Source organism: Paroedura picta, chromosome 12 (genome assembly GCF_049243985.1).
Source record: "Paroedura picta isolate Pp20150507F chromosome 12, Ppicta_v3.0, whole genome shotgun sequence".
Lineage (NCBI taxonomy): Eukaryota > Metazoa > Chordata > Lepidosauria > Squamata > Gekkonidae > Paroedura > Paroedura picta.
This window is the reverse complement of record NC_135380.1, coordinates 52,085,726-52,099,994: the sequence shown is the minus strand read 5'-3', so window position 1 is coordinate 52,099,994 and position 14,269 is coordinate 52,085,726. Positions and strand designations below refer to the sequence as shown.

The 14,269-nt window shown below is 51.7% G+C and overlaps 1 protein-coding gene across 3 annotated transcripts in view; it reads left to right on the top strand.

Annotated features, from left to right (window-relative positions):
• The window catches only part of CFAP77 (cilia and flagella associated protein 77), a 159,529-nt gene that overhangs the window by 131,797 nt on the left and 13,463 nt on the right, over positions 1-14,269 (top strand). For all 3 annotated transcript variants that reach the window (XM_077306127.1, XM_077306125.1, XM_077306128.1), the window contains exon 5: positions 497-598. In XM_077306127.1, the coding sequence (XP_077162242.1) occupies positions 497-598 (102 nt within the window). The remainder of the gene's footprint in view (positions 1-496; positions 599-14,269) is intronic.

The window sequence follows — 14,269 nt, the reverse complement described above, 5'->3', positions numbered from 1 at the left end:
CTGCACATGCAGCCACCTTAGATTAGTTCTGTTAGAGCTGTTCTCACAGAGCAGTTCTGTCAGAGCTCTCTCAACCTCACCAACCTCATAAGGTGTCTGTTGTGGGGAGAGGAAGCAAAGGCAACCATAAGCCACTTTGAGCTCTTAACTTGGCTCTTAAATTTCTCACATTCACCCGAATCCTTCCCATCTTACGTTGATTAGCTCTAGGTCTGGTTTTTGGAACAGCAGAGAACAAGACCTGCCCCCTTCCACATGACAGTCCTTCTAGCATGTGAAGTGCATAATGCTGCGCATGGCAAACTGCTTCAAACTTTTCCTGGCGGACTGGAGCCCCTTAGTCACCAGCCCTCGCTTGGTCATCAAAAGGTGTCGGGACTATCGAAATCCTTTCATTAAAAAGCCAGCCCCGTTTCATTTCCCCGTGCGGGAAGGTGTCTCCATTGAAAGGCTTCCGGTCGCGGGCAGCCAGGTAACCTCCGCTGTTTGCCTCTAGAAACGCAGAGGGAAGGTGTACGAGACCTACACGAGCCTCCTCCGGAAGTTCCAGCCTCCGATGAAGACCGAGCAGCTTTGGCACATGCCCCACTTTCAGAAGGTACGTCTGGGCCACAGCCAGGGGCTCAGCCAGACACGCTTGTTGTTCTACACGCTCCTTGCTAAGGAATACAAAAGGTGCCCGGGGGAGGGGGGCGCACCAAGGCTCTCCCCCAAACCCGTCACTGGCACACTTTCTGCACATGGTACTTTGCCACCTGTTAGGAGCCCAGAGGTTGAGCTAGAGGGAAAATGGGAAGTTCTAATCTTTATTACACATATTAAGAATTAAGCGATAAATTGCGATGCTAGACTGCATATTGCATTCCTCAATGACACATGGAACTGAGACCAAATGCATTTCTACTCAAAGGGTCTTGCTCGGCACCATTAGAGGACAATGCAGGGCTTGCTGGGTGCTTAAGACAGTCTTGATGGTGGCACTCCTACTAATCCACGTAATAGGTAAAAAATATTCTGCTGTGGATCCCACGCTTTAATATATATTTCCACCGCCACTCTGTGCAGCTGCCCCGTGCGCAGGGCCCTTGCGAGGGCCTTCTCAGGCATCCTGCCAGACAGGACGGGCCGCTGGGGCCAAGGTCCTCCAGTCCGTTGCCGTCTCCCCGGGATCTTGCCCCCCCCCGCCCCCGCCCCCGGCACTGCTAGGCAGGCCAGCCAACGGCAGGTTGAGAAACTCAGCCCTGGATCTACCATGGAGCAAGATGAGCCCCGGGCTTAAGGGGGGCACCCCACAGATCCCCCACCCCAGCAATTGTGCCCTTAACTCTTTCACTGCCACACTCGTCAGCTATTTAGAGTTAATGTTTTTTAGGAAAATCAATATAGTTGTGAAGTCTGCCCTCACAATTATATTTAGTGTCTATATGGGATGTGGCACGTTCTGGATTTTTAATCTGCTCTGGAGTCCGGTAAGGGCAGGGAGGGCCGAGGGGCATCAGCAGGCGGGGAGGTGGGTCAGAGGGGGAAGGAGCCGGAATGAAGCAAGGTGTTTCTGCCTCTCCTGGAAGTGACATAGAGGTCTTGGTGACGCCACGGAGCAACACTCTGGTTTGGGGGCAAAACTCTAGGGTGAAACTTGCTTCATTCCACAGGGCAGCCTTTCTCAACTTCCTTCAGGCCTCGAGAAACCCCAGAAGTGGTGCAATGGGGCAGAAGATGTTGGGGGAGCACAGTTGTGCCCATGCCCACCTGCCCCCTTCCCACCCCCTCCAGGCCCACCATTGGCCATTTTGGGAGTGGCGGAGTGGGTCAACATGACCATATATGGACATATCGCCCGATAAATGTTTAACACATTTTTTAAAATATGAAAACTTAATTAACTTTAGGAAATTAATTTCCCTTCAGGAAACCCAGGGTTGCCAAAAAAATCCCCGGGCTCCACAAAACCCTGGTTAGGAAAGCCTGGCTTAGGATGCTGCCGCCAACTGCAGAGTTGCCCCCCCCCCCCGATGCCATCGATGTCCCTGCACCGCTTTCGGGGGACGCAGAAACATTGGAGGGGGGAGAATGCCCACTTGGAGGGGGAGAATTCTCCCCCAGCTTCGGAAACCCCCGAAGTGAGGGGAAAGGGGCCAAACCGGGGGATTCCCAGCCCCAGTGGGGCACCGTCGCTGGGCTGTTCCCAGGGCCTTGGTTGGCCTCCCTCCGGCCCTGGGAGATTTGGAGGTGGAGCCTAGGGGGGTGGGGTGGGGGTGGGGGTGGGAGGGGCCCTGGGAGCAGGGTGCAAGGCCCCAGAGTCCCCCTCCAAAGCAGCCATTTCCTCCTGGGGAACGGGTCACTTTCATCTGGAGCCCAACTGGAATCGCTGGGGCTGGCCGGACCTCACCTGAGTGGAGACAACCGGAAACGCTTCCAGATCAGGGCTGGTGTGTGCCGGCAGCAGCCAACACCAGCTTAGCCTTCCCAGAGCTTTGCCCCCTTGCTTGCTCGGTTGCCCCTCTGGCTTCCGTCCCAGCGAGTTGTGCCTCAGGATTCCCCTCCCCTGCTGGGGCGTCGCCAACCTCCAGGGGGTGGATGGAGCTTTTGAATTTATCCATTGAATTTGTATACCGCCCCACTTCGACTCGCTGTCCTGGAGTGACACAATCAAAAGTACAATTTATTACAATAGCAGAGGTAAAGCCCATTGTATGTTCTAATATAATGGGTGCTAGGCCGGGCGCTGCTGGCTCCAGCGGCCTTGCAGGGCTCCTGTTGGGCCCGGCGCACCAAAGCCTTCCCCCCCTCCCTCCCTCCCCCGAGGTCCTATTATTGTTGTTGTTGTTGTTGTTGTTGTTTTATTTCTATCCCACCTCCCCCCAAAGGCTCAAGGTGGCTCACATAAAAACCCCTCCCTTAAAATCCAAAACAATCACATAGAATTACAATAACCAATTAACAATAACAACAATAACAGCAATAGATGGCAATACTAATCATCGAGTCTCTGCCACCTCAGCTACAGGGAGGGGGAGGAACTAGTGCGCACTCACTCACTCACTACCGCCAGATTTCATGGGGGGGGGGGCTTCAGCGTGGCAAAAGGATCAGGCTTTGTGGCCCCTGTTTGGCCCCTTCGAGTTTTATCCCAGACTTGCCCCGCCCCTGACTCCTCCCACATTGCCCTTACCGCTTTATTACTACCACTCCCGCGGAGCAGTATACAGATACAATCCGTTAGTTAAAAGGTTTAAAATTGCACTTAAAATAGCTGTCAGCACCGTTCATGCATGGTTACAATTCAACCGGGCAGTTTGAGGAATTGAAAGGTCCTCGTTGACCTCAGCCTTCGGCCAGGTGGAAGAGCTCCATCTTGTAGGCCTGGTGGAACTTGGGCAGTTCTGTCAGGGCCCTGATCCCCCCCCCTGCCCCTGGAAGCACATCCCACCAGACAGGCGAGGTCAAATGGAGTTCCACCAGTGATTCTCACCTGGTTTTCCCAGCGTTACTGGCGTCTCTGGAGTTCAGAGATCAATTTTCCAGGAGAAAGTGGAAACGTTAGAGTTTAGACTGTGTGAGGGACATTTATGGGCCTCCCTCTCGCCCCTCTTGTGGGTTGAGCCGTGTGGGGTCCCACCATATACAGAGAGCCAATAAAATACACAGGAGCCAAATGTCTGTAAAAAGGTGTATTGAAGATATTCTAAAGCTACAGAAAGCTGGAGCAGCGATACGAATATATTGTGTGGCAGAGATGAAAGGAAATGAGCCCTAACTGGTCGCACCTCCCCCTACAGCTGGGGGATGGGCGAGGTCCCGGCCGGCCTGACCTCTGATGCCGCGCCCAAAGCGTCACGGTAGAGTCCTTGCGGAGGGATGTCAGGATGCGCAGTGAGGCTGCTCACCCCAGAAGCCTCCCCCACTTAGATTTAGCCAGCATTTTGATGTGCCAGAGCTGGGGCAATTGAGAAGAGCTAATGAGGCAACTCTGACCAGCTGGCCCCAATTACCCTCGGCGTGGCCAGGCAATCTTGCTGTTATCGCACATCCAGCCAGGGACGGCTTGCAGATGTGTGGCTGGGAGTCAGTTGCCCCCTTTCCTGCCCACTCCTGTCTTTGTGCGGATGACAAATACTAGCCTGTCCTCACAGACGGCATGGCAGTGCCTGCCCACTAAGGCCTTTCTCCTCCCCTGACTCCGCCCAAACCGAGCTCCGCCCCCAGATCTGTTGCAAGCCCTGCTCTGCTGCTGAGTTAGCGGCCTGGGGAACGTGTGTGCTGGGCGGGGGGGGGGGCTCACTTCCATTTCCCCAGGGCACACCTGGGGGATGCTCTCCAGCAAGAGAGACCGCCTAACCCAGGGGCCCCTGCAGGAGGCTCCTGAGTTCAGCCTTGCTTGCACCTGGGAGCCTGCAGACTGGACCTCAGCAGAGGCAGCCGCAGGTGGGGGAAGGGCTGCTTGGGAGGGGGGGGGGTCCCAGAGCATTCTCCCCCACTGAGGTCTCTGCCTGCCCCAGATCCTACCGCTTCCAACTCCATCCCCAAGTCTCCCGGTATTCTCCAATCCACAGCTGGCAACCGTACCCCAAACCTCCAAGAATTCCCTAAGCAGGACCTGACCCCTCTAGTGGTCCCTTTTGTCCTCTTTGCCTTCTGTCCGTCTGTCGCCGAGTCTTGGTCCGCGGCTGGAGCAGAGGCAAAAGGCCAACCCGCCCGGAAAAGCTGGCCCGGACTAATTGCTTGTGCCCAGCCCGTCAGCCGCAGCTTGGCGGCATTACACAGCCGTTCAGCCACTAAAAGTTAGACAAATGGAATATTTTGGATTTAGGGTTCAGCCCCACTGCCTTAGAATAATGGGCACACGCTATTAAGCCAACCGCTTGATTTGCAGGATTTCACGCGCCATACAATTTGTTCTGATTGGAAACCCTGCAAGAAGAAAGCCCCAATTTGCACCTCCTGGGATCCTCTGGGGCTTGGCTGGCCCTCCTCACTGACCTCGGGGGGGGGGGATGGGAACGGGGCCAGTTACAGGCTGAGCTGGAGTGGATTAGTGGAGGTTGCTCAGCTGTGGCATTTCTGCCCACTCAGATTGGCAACTGCTTAGCACAGAACCCCTAGCAGCACCGTAGTCAGCAGGGGAGAATATGCACTTTCCCCCGTCCTAAATAGCGCAGAAGGCTGCATCTCTGTCCCGGCCAAACGCAGGCACTCCAAAGCATCACTCTAGGAAGGTAGGCGATAATTTTGAGCTGCTTCCCCCTGTGATGCCATAGTGATGCCCCACTGCTTCCACACTCGCTGTTTGCAGAAATAGCCTTTCCAAAGGATCACTGCAGACCAGTCCCATTCCTGGGCTTTCTTTTGATTTCCGTGGCTATTTTTGCTTTGAAAGGACCGTGTTTGGCACCCGCTGGCCACGCTGAGAAGGTGAGAGGACGGGAAGCTGCTGCTGCACACCTGGGCAGGGCTGGGATTCCGGGAACAGCCCATCCGCGGCCGGCCTCCTTCCTCCGTAACCCGACACAGAGGGTGGCAATGAAGGGCTATGGTTGCCTAGTTACCAACATCTTTGTGGAGTGCCATAAGGAGTGATATTCTCCCCCCTGCTTTTTACCATCCTTGTGCACCCTCCGGGCTGACTGGTCCGGAGTTTCGGGCTGGGTGGTCACCAATATGCGGAAGACAGCCAGCTCTGTCTCTCGATGGACCACCACCCCAGATCCCTCCCAGAAACATTTGCCAGTTGTTTGGAAGTGGTGACAATATGGCTCAGGCAGAGCCCTCCAAGGCTCGGTGGGAAAGAGCCGGATCAGGAAGTGTGTCTCCCCTGCCTGGACAGAGCACAGTTGAAGATCTCACCCTCAGCCACGAATCAGGGCATGATTTTTGATGCCTCCCTGGGGGTGGAGGCTCAGCCCACTACAGTAGCCCACGTAGACCGCAATTTTGTATATTTTTACTGTGGTTTTATTGTTGTTACCCACCTCGAGACAGCAGACCTGGGAACAGCGGCTTATAAATATAATTAATTAATAAAGAAGCTTACTAAGGTTTCCCACTTTCTGCTACTTTTAAAGCAGACCTCTTAGCCTAAACTGTTTCCTGACTGTTCTCCATGGCTTTCCTGAACAAATCCTTAATCAGCTCTTGGGATGTGCACACATTTTATTTGATTTATTGCCTGCCACTCTCATACAATGGCTTGTGGCAGGTTACAATGTCCACATAAAAAAAACCCCATTACAACCCCCATTAAAAGGACAGACTGACACAATATAAAATACATACACAGCAACAGGCGATAAATAAAACAAGCCCCGCACCCAAGACTGATGCCCACTGTTGGGGGGGGGGGGAGAGGGCCTAGCGGGGAGGGCTGGTGGTTGCACCGGCTTTCCTGATTGGTTTTCTCATTGCAATGTGATCAGCTGCTCTTTAAATTCTTCTCACAATCCTGCATTTATGGAATTGTGATGACGAAAAATAAATTAGTGAACAATAGTTTTGGCTCTAAAGGGCAAGGCAATTCCTCTTCCCATCATGGTTCCTGTGAAAAGGGACACATTTAAGAGAGCTGGTTTTATACCCCATTTTTCATTCCCCGAAGGAGTCTCAAAGCGGCATACAGTCGTCTTCTCTTTCCTCTCCCCACAACAGACACCCTGTGAGGTGGGTGAGGCTGACAGAGCTCTGAGAGAACTGTGACTGGCCCAAGGTCACCCAGCTGGCTGCAGGTGGAGGAGGAGTGGGGGGATCAAGCCCGGTTCTCCAGGATTAGAGGCCACTGCTCTTAACCACCACACCAGTCTGGTTGTCATCCCCATTCTGGGATCTCTTGGCCACTCTGAGTGGAAAGCAAGGAACCAATTAAGCAGAGAAACAGAAGTGCTCAGATCTGTGAAACAAACCATCTTCTAAAAGGACAGTGGCTGGAAGAAACAGGTGCTCTGCTGAACAGACTTTCTTCCGAGTGAATCCTTGACTGGTCTGGCTCATGGGAAGGTGCCTAGAAGTCTCCTGTGGGAAACACGGCCCTGCATGGAGACCGGGGAGGGGAGCCCCTTGCAGGCCACAGGGGTTCCTCAAGAGCCAGGCCAGCCTTGGCCAGTATCTGGATGAGAGACTCTGAGGAACCAGCAGGGCAGGGTGCCGAATGAGGCCATGGAATGAGCCCCCCCCCCTGACGTCTCTTGCCTGGCTGCCACACAGTCCTACTCTCAAAGCCCCCCCTGGCGGCACTGGACACACGAACAAAGGGCAGGCTGGAGAGTGGGAGGTCCAGCCAGACCTGTTAATGCAGCTTGTTCAATCTGGTTTCTGATGCTGACCCCTGAGCACCAGCCGCTTGCATGTAGGATGGCCATAGCAGGTTAATGCCCAAGACCAGAATTCCCATCCTAGGTTGAGGAAGCTGCAGGAAACTGGGGTAACTGTCCTGGCCTGGGCCTCTGCACTGGAGGGGACACGGGGGAGGGGGGGTCTGATCATCAAGGGACTGTAGCCGGAGAAGCTTCGCCGGGTGAATGAAGCCTCGTTGGGTCGTTGCTTTCTGCTCGCTCGGAGAAAAAAAAATGGCGATCGTTTCGCCGGAAGTTCGGAGGAGAGAGCCAGGGGGAGGGACTTGGCTGGAACCACAACAATGGGAACGCACAGGTCTTTTTTGCTACTGTTGCAGATTGTTTGCAAGAGTGTAGCGCTTTTCGGAGGGTGAATCCACTTTTCTGGATTCCCCTTTAAGCGCTACAACGAATCGCTTTTTGGGGGTCGGTTTCAGGAGTGTGGCAGATTGTGTGCGACGTCGTGCGTAATTGCAAATTAGTAGCCTTTACCATTTGGAAGCCTTTTGCAACATTGAAGTCGAGCGGAATGGACCCCAGTGATTGTGGGGTCGATCCATGACTTTTGCTAGGCCCCCGGCATCCCTAAGTCCCTGCCTTTTGCATTGCCTCTCTTAAGTGTGGAGCAAAGCAATGTGCCTAGAGTGTCCAACTAGGCTCCAGGACAGCAGGAGAGAAAGCCCCACTCTGCCTTGGAGGCTTGCAGGGTGACCTTGAGCAAGTCACTCTTGGTCTAACCTACTTCACAGGGTTGTTGTTATAAGTTAAAATGGAGGAAAGGGGAAACCAAATGTGCTAGGCCAAAGTCATCGATAATAGCACAACTGTTAGATATGTAAAAAGAAAAAAGCCTTTTTCTTACATATTTGTAATTGTTGGCCATAGTTAGAGAGGAAGTAAGCCATTTTCACATAGAATGCTCTTTAGAAACAAGGTTACTGGTGTCCGCAACTGAGTATTAGAATACCTAACTGATGTCCTTTTGTTTTGTTTCTCATTTGGTAAGGTAAAGGTAAAGGTATCCCCTGTGCAAGCACGGTCATGTCTGACCCTTGGGGTGACGCCCTCCAGCGTTTTCATGGCAGACTCAATACGGGGTGGTTTGCCAGTGCCTTCCCCAGTCATTACCGTTTACCCCCCAGCATGCAAGCTGGGTCCTCATTTTACCGACCTCGGAAGGATGGAAGGCTGAGTCAACCTAGAGCCGGCTGCTGGGATCGAACTCCCAGTCTCATGGGCAGACAGCTTCAGACTGCATGTCTGCTGCCTTACCACTCTGCACCACAAGAGGCTCTTCTCATTTGGTACTTTTCCCTCATACTTTTAAATGTTTTCCTCTTTTATTTTTTCTTGGAATTTTTCCTCGATGTTTTTAAAACGTCATAGAATCATAGAGTTGGAAGAGGCCATACAGGCCATCTAGTCCAACCCCCTGCTCAATGCAGGATCAGCCCAAAGCATCCTAAAGCATCCAAGAAAAGTGTGTATCCAACCTTTGCTTGAAGACTGCCAGTGAGGGGGAGCTCACCACCTCCTTAGGCAGCCTATTCCACTGCTGAACTACTCTGACTGTGAAAAGTATTTTCCTGATATTATTATTTTTATTATTATTATTATTATTGTATTTATACCCCACCTCCCCCCGAAGGCTCGAGCCTATATCGTTGTACTTGAAGTTTAAACCCAAAGTGTCCTTTCCTCTGCAGCCAATGGGAACAGCATCCTGCCCTCCTCCAAGTGACAACCTTTCAAATACTTAAAGAGGGCTATCATGTCCCCTCTCAACCTCCTTTTCTCCAGGCTGAACATTCCCAAGTCCCTCAACCTATCTTCATAGGGCTTGGTCCCTTGGCCCCAGATCATCCTCGTTGCTCTCCTCTGTACCCTTTCAATTTTATCGACGTCCTTCTTGAAGTGAGGCCTCCAGAACTGCACACAGTACTCCAGGTGTGGTCTGACCAGTGCCGTATACAATGGGACTATGGCATCTTGTGATTTTGATGTAATGCCCTGGTTGATACAGCCCAAAATGGCATTCACCTTTTTTACTGCTGCATCACACTGCCTGCTCATGTTTAGTTCTCATTTGCCCATTTTTCCATTGTGTTCAGATCTCGTTAAACACTGTCTCTATCTTCCGGAGTATTTGCCAGTCCTCCCAATTTGGTGTCATCTGCAAACTTGATGAGTAGTCCTTCTACCCCCTCATCTAGATCATTAATAAATATGTTAAAAACTACCAGGGCGAGCACCAAGCACTGTGGTACCCTGCTACTCACCTCTCTCCAGTCTGATGAAACAACACTGACAACAACTCTTTGAGTGCGGTATGAAACCCTGACTCCAGCAGATCAGTTGGCCTTTTCCAAGGGAGGGTATGAATCCATCCTGAGGATCCTGCCTAACCAGGCTTTCTTTGGGTCTGGTCAGGAGGCGTGGAGAAGACTTGCCCCCCATTGAACTCAACAGACAGCATTCAGTGGTCCCCAACCGTTTTCAGGCCGGGGACCGGGGGGGGGAAGGGAGTGTGCCTCCCCCCATATGTCGCTCCCCCACACAGCACGGCTAGGCTTGAGCGCAGCGCTGCACCGCGGGGTCTGTCTGATGAAACACCATTGACAACAACTCTTTGAGTGCGGTTCTCTAACCAATTCCCTATCCACTTAACTATCTGAAAATCCAGATTGCAGTCCTTCAGCTTATCCATCAGAACATCATGGGGAACCTTGTCAAAGGCTTTACTAAAATCCAAGTAAACGACATCAACCGAATTTCCCTGATCCAGCAAACCTGTTACTTAGTCAAAAAAGGAAACCAGGTTGGTCTGGCAGGACCTGTTGGAGACAAATCCATGCTGACTTCCTTGGATCACCAAATTGTCCTCTAGATGTTTGCAGATCGCTCCCTTTAATATCTGCTCCTTTATCTTCCCCACAACAGAGGTCAGACTCACTGGTCTGTAGTTTCCCGGGTCATCCTTCCTCCCTTTTTTGAAGATTGGAATAACGTTTGGTCTCTTCCAGTCCTCCGGGACATCTCCAGTCCTTAGAGAGGTCCCGAAGATGATGGACAAGGGCTGTGCAAGTTCTCCGGAAAGTTCTTTGAGCACTCTCGGGTGCATTTCATCCGGTCCAGGGGATTTGAAATCCAGTGCAGCTAAATGCCTCTCAACAACCTCTCTATCCATGTTAACCTGTCACCCAGACACTATCCTTTGGCTATTGCCATCTCTAGATGTGCCTAAACCCTTTGATCTGTGGGGGAAAACAGATGTAAAATAGGTTTTGAGCCTTTCTGCTTTCTCTGCATCCTCCGTTAGAGTTTGTCCATCCGTACCCAACAGTGGGCCTATTGCCTCCTTTACTTTATGCTTGCTCCTCACATAACTGAAAAATCTTTTCTTGTTACAATGGGCTTCCCTGGCCAATCTTAGCTCACTCTCAGCTTTGGCCTTTCTGATGATTGATCTACAGTGCCTAGTAACCTGTAGGTACTCTTCTTTAGAGCTCTGTCCTTCCCTCCATTTCCTGAACATTTTCCTTTTCTTTCTTTGTTCCTCTTGAAGTTCTCTGTTCATCCAAATAGGCTTCTTAGAGCTCCTGCAGTGTTTTCGTCTTTCTGGGATAGTCATTGATTGAGCATGCAATAGCTCTTGTTTGAGTAGCACCCACCCTTCACATGCTCCCTTCCATTCCAGCATTCTCGTCCATGGTATGACACTCATCATGTCTGAGTTTATTAATGTTTGCCCTACGAAAATCCAACATCCGCGTCTGGCTACAAGCTTCCTTGGCTCCCCATCTCAAAAAGAATTCTATGAGGACATGGTCACTTCCCCCTAGGGTCCCCACCTCCTTCACCTCATCCACTAACTCTTGCCTGTTGGTCAGTATTAAGTCCAGTATGGCTGAACCTCTTGTGGGTTCATCTACCATTTGATAAATGAAATTGTCAGCCAGGCAGGTCAGAAAGTTGCATGACTGGGGACGCTTTGCAGAGTTTGTTTCCCAGCACACATCTGGGAAATTGAAGTCACCCATGATGACAAGGTCCTGCCGCTTGGATATTTTCTCAAGCTGCTCACAAAGTGCAGCATCCACATCCTCTCGTTGGTCAGGCGGTCGGTAGCAGACACCAACCACCACACTGTTTCTTTTCCCCTCGCTTATTTTCACCCAGATGCTTTCCACTGTAGATATGCTCTCCTTCACTAGAATTTCCTGACAGGTAAGCCCTTTCCTCACATACAGTGCCACTCCTCCACCTCTTCGATCTATTCTGTTTTTTCTGAACAGTTCATATCCATCCACCATTACATTCCAGTCATGAGAATCATTCCACCAAGTTTCTGTGATGCCTACTAGATCATACCTTTCCATCAGCATGAGAAGTTCCAGCTCTTCCTTTTTATTGCCCATGCTTCGCGTGTTAGTATAAAGACATCTGAATCCTTTTACTTTTGGTTCCCTATGAGCTGGCCTTGCCGGTTGGGCTGCCTCCGATCGGTCTCCTTCCTTACACTCCCTATGTTGATCGTCTCCTTACCCTTGTGGCTTCAGTTTAAAGCTCTCCTGATGAATCTCCCCAGGTTCCTGCCAAACACATTCTTCCCCAGCTTCGATAAGTGCAGTCCATCGGGTGCTAGTAGGCCTTCCTCAAGAAAGCCTATCCCATGGTCCCAGAAACCAAATCTCTCCTGCCGGCACCAACTACGCAGCCAGTGATTCACCTCCATTATTTTCCCCTCCCGACGCATTCCTCTTCCCTTGACAGGCAAGATTGAAGAGAATACCCCTTGTGCCCCCATTTGCTTGAGCTTCCTCCCCAGATCTTGATAGTCTTTTTTAATAGGAGCGATGGTATTCAGGGACACGAATAAAACATCAACAGGGAAAGGGTTACAGTGGAGTAGAAGGAAATGCCGGAAGCTGTCTTGGGTTCCTGCTGAGGAGGAAGTCAGGTTACAAATGAAGTAGGAGCTTTGTTTAAAAGGGAGGGGGTGAAATGAGCACGGGGGGATGCCAGCCCCTTACAGTGGAGCCCACCCACTCAGCAGCCAGGCCCCAGGGCTAGAAGAACCAAAGAAGTGCCAGGATTGTGTGCCCCCCCCCAATAACTCGTGAGCTGCATTCAACTTAGGGGGGGGGTCACCGATGGCATCAAAACAAGCTCTGGCTCTCTGTGGTGCACAAACCATGAGGCATCAACAAGCCAATTTTTGGGTAGCTTAGCAAAAGACTTCATTTGCAACCCAGCACTAAACGACCCCAGATCCCTGTCAGCAGAGGAGCTGTTCTCCCCGAACACACCTGAGAGGAGAGAGCTCTGGCAGGTGGGAGGGGGGGGGGTTTCCAGCGAGCATCATTACGGACTGGACTTGCCCACCGTATCGGCTTTTGCACAGGGATTCCAGGGGGCAGAATTTGATGCCCTCTCGGGATCTCATGCAAACTCACTGGCTGATCCTTCCTAAAAACAAGCAGCACGTGTGTGTGGACTCACAGGCACACGCAAAATACACTTTACGTCTCCCCCATTTCTCGGAAGGGAGAGGTGGCATCTGTTTGAACAAGGCGGGCGAGAGCCCTGGGGTTCGCTTAGATGTGAGAAAGTAAAAAATCTAGTGTCGGTGCCCTGTCAGACACAGGGGCAAGTGTGTGGTGTGCTTGTTTGTCTTCCAATGTCGTACTTTGTCTTCATGTGCAAGAACAGACAGTTCACTTCTGCCATGCCCCTTCAACATCCGGGGGGGGGGCTGTGCACAGTGCTGTGTGATGTTTAGAATGACGGACTAGGATCGAGGGGCAGGATGGAGAATGCTGTTGAAGCACCATCGGCTTATGGCTCCCTGTAGGGTTTTCAAGACTCAAGACATTCAGAGGTGGTCTTCCATTGCCTACCTCAGCGTAGCAACACTTCACTTCCTTGGTGGTCTCCCATCCAAGTACTAACCAGGAACAACCCTGCTTACCTTCTGAAATCTGACACATTTCTCGTAGCCTGGGCAAGTGGGGGCCCTGCTTGGCATGCAAAAGTCCCCGGTTCAATCCTTGGCAGCTTCAGCAAAAAGGATCAGGCAGAAGGAACGGTCCAGGCCCTCTCTCTGGGACCCTGGAGAGCCCCTGCCGGTCCATGCAGGTGGACTGAGGGCTTCGTTTAGTATAAAACAGCTGCATACGCAGGGTTGCCAACTCCTGAACCTGCTTAAGAGCGGTGGTCTCTGATCTGGAGAGCTGGGTTAGACTCCCCCATCCTCCCCCACAGGCAGCCATTTGGCTGACCTTGGCCAGACACAGTTTTGTCAGAGCAGTTCTGTCAGGGCTCTCAGCCTCCCCTCCCTCACAGGGTGTCTGCTGTGGGAAGAGAAAGGGAAGCCACTTTGAGACTCCTTCAGGGAGTGAAAAATGGAGTATAAAAACAATTCTTAATGGTCTGATTTGATATAAGGAAACTTCATGTGTTCAAAAACCCACTGCCACAGACAATACCCAGCTCCACATGAGTCCATTAATTGGCGGGGGGGGGGGGGGGGGATAGAAATGTTTTTAACTTGACAAGGAAATTAAAAGCTAGGGCATCAGGTAATCTCTATAGGGAATGTGTTTCATGCTCAAGAGACCACTGCAGAGACGGCCCCGTTCAATATAATGTTCAGCTTAATTAATAAAGCAATAAAATACACCGTCCTCCTTTGACTGGCCCACATGAGCCTGACCTCATCGGATCTTAGCCCTTGGATGGGAGATAACCAGGGCTGTGAGGGAGAGGCGGGCAGTGGCAAACAGCCTCTGAACACCTCCTGCCTTAAAGAGCCTGGAGAATGGCAATCAGCCAGTGTGACATGACAGCCCCTTTGTTGTTGTTGTTGTTGTTAGGTGCGAAGTCGTGTCCGACCCATTGCGGCCCCATGGACAATGATCCTCCAGGCCTTCCTATCCTCTACCATT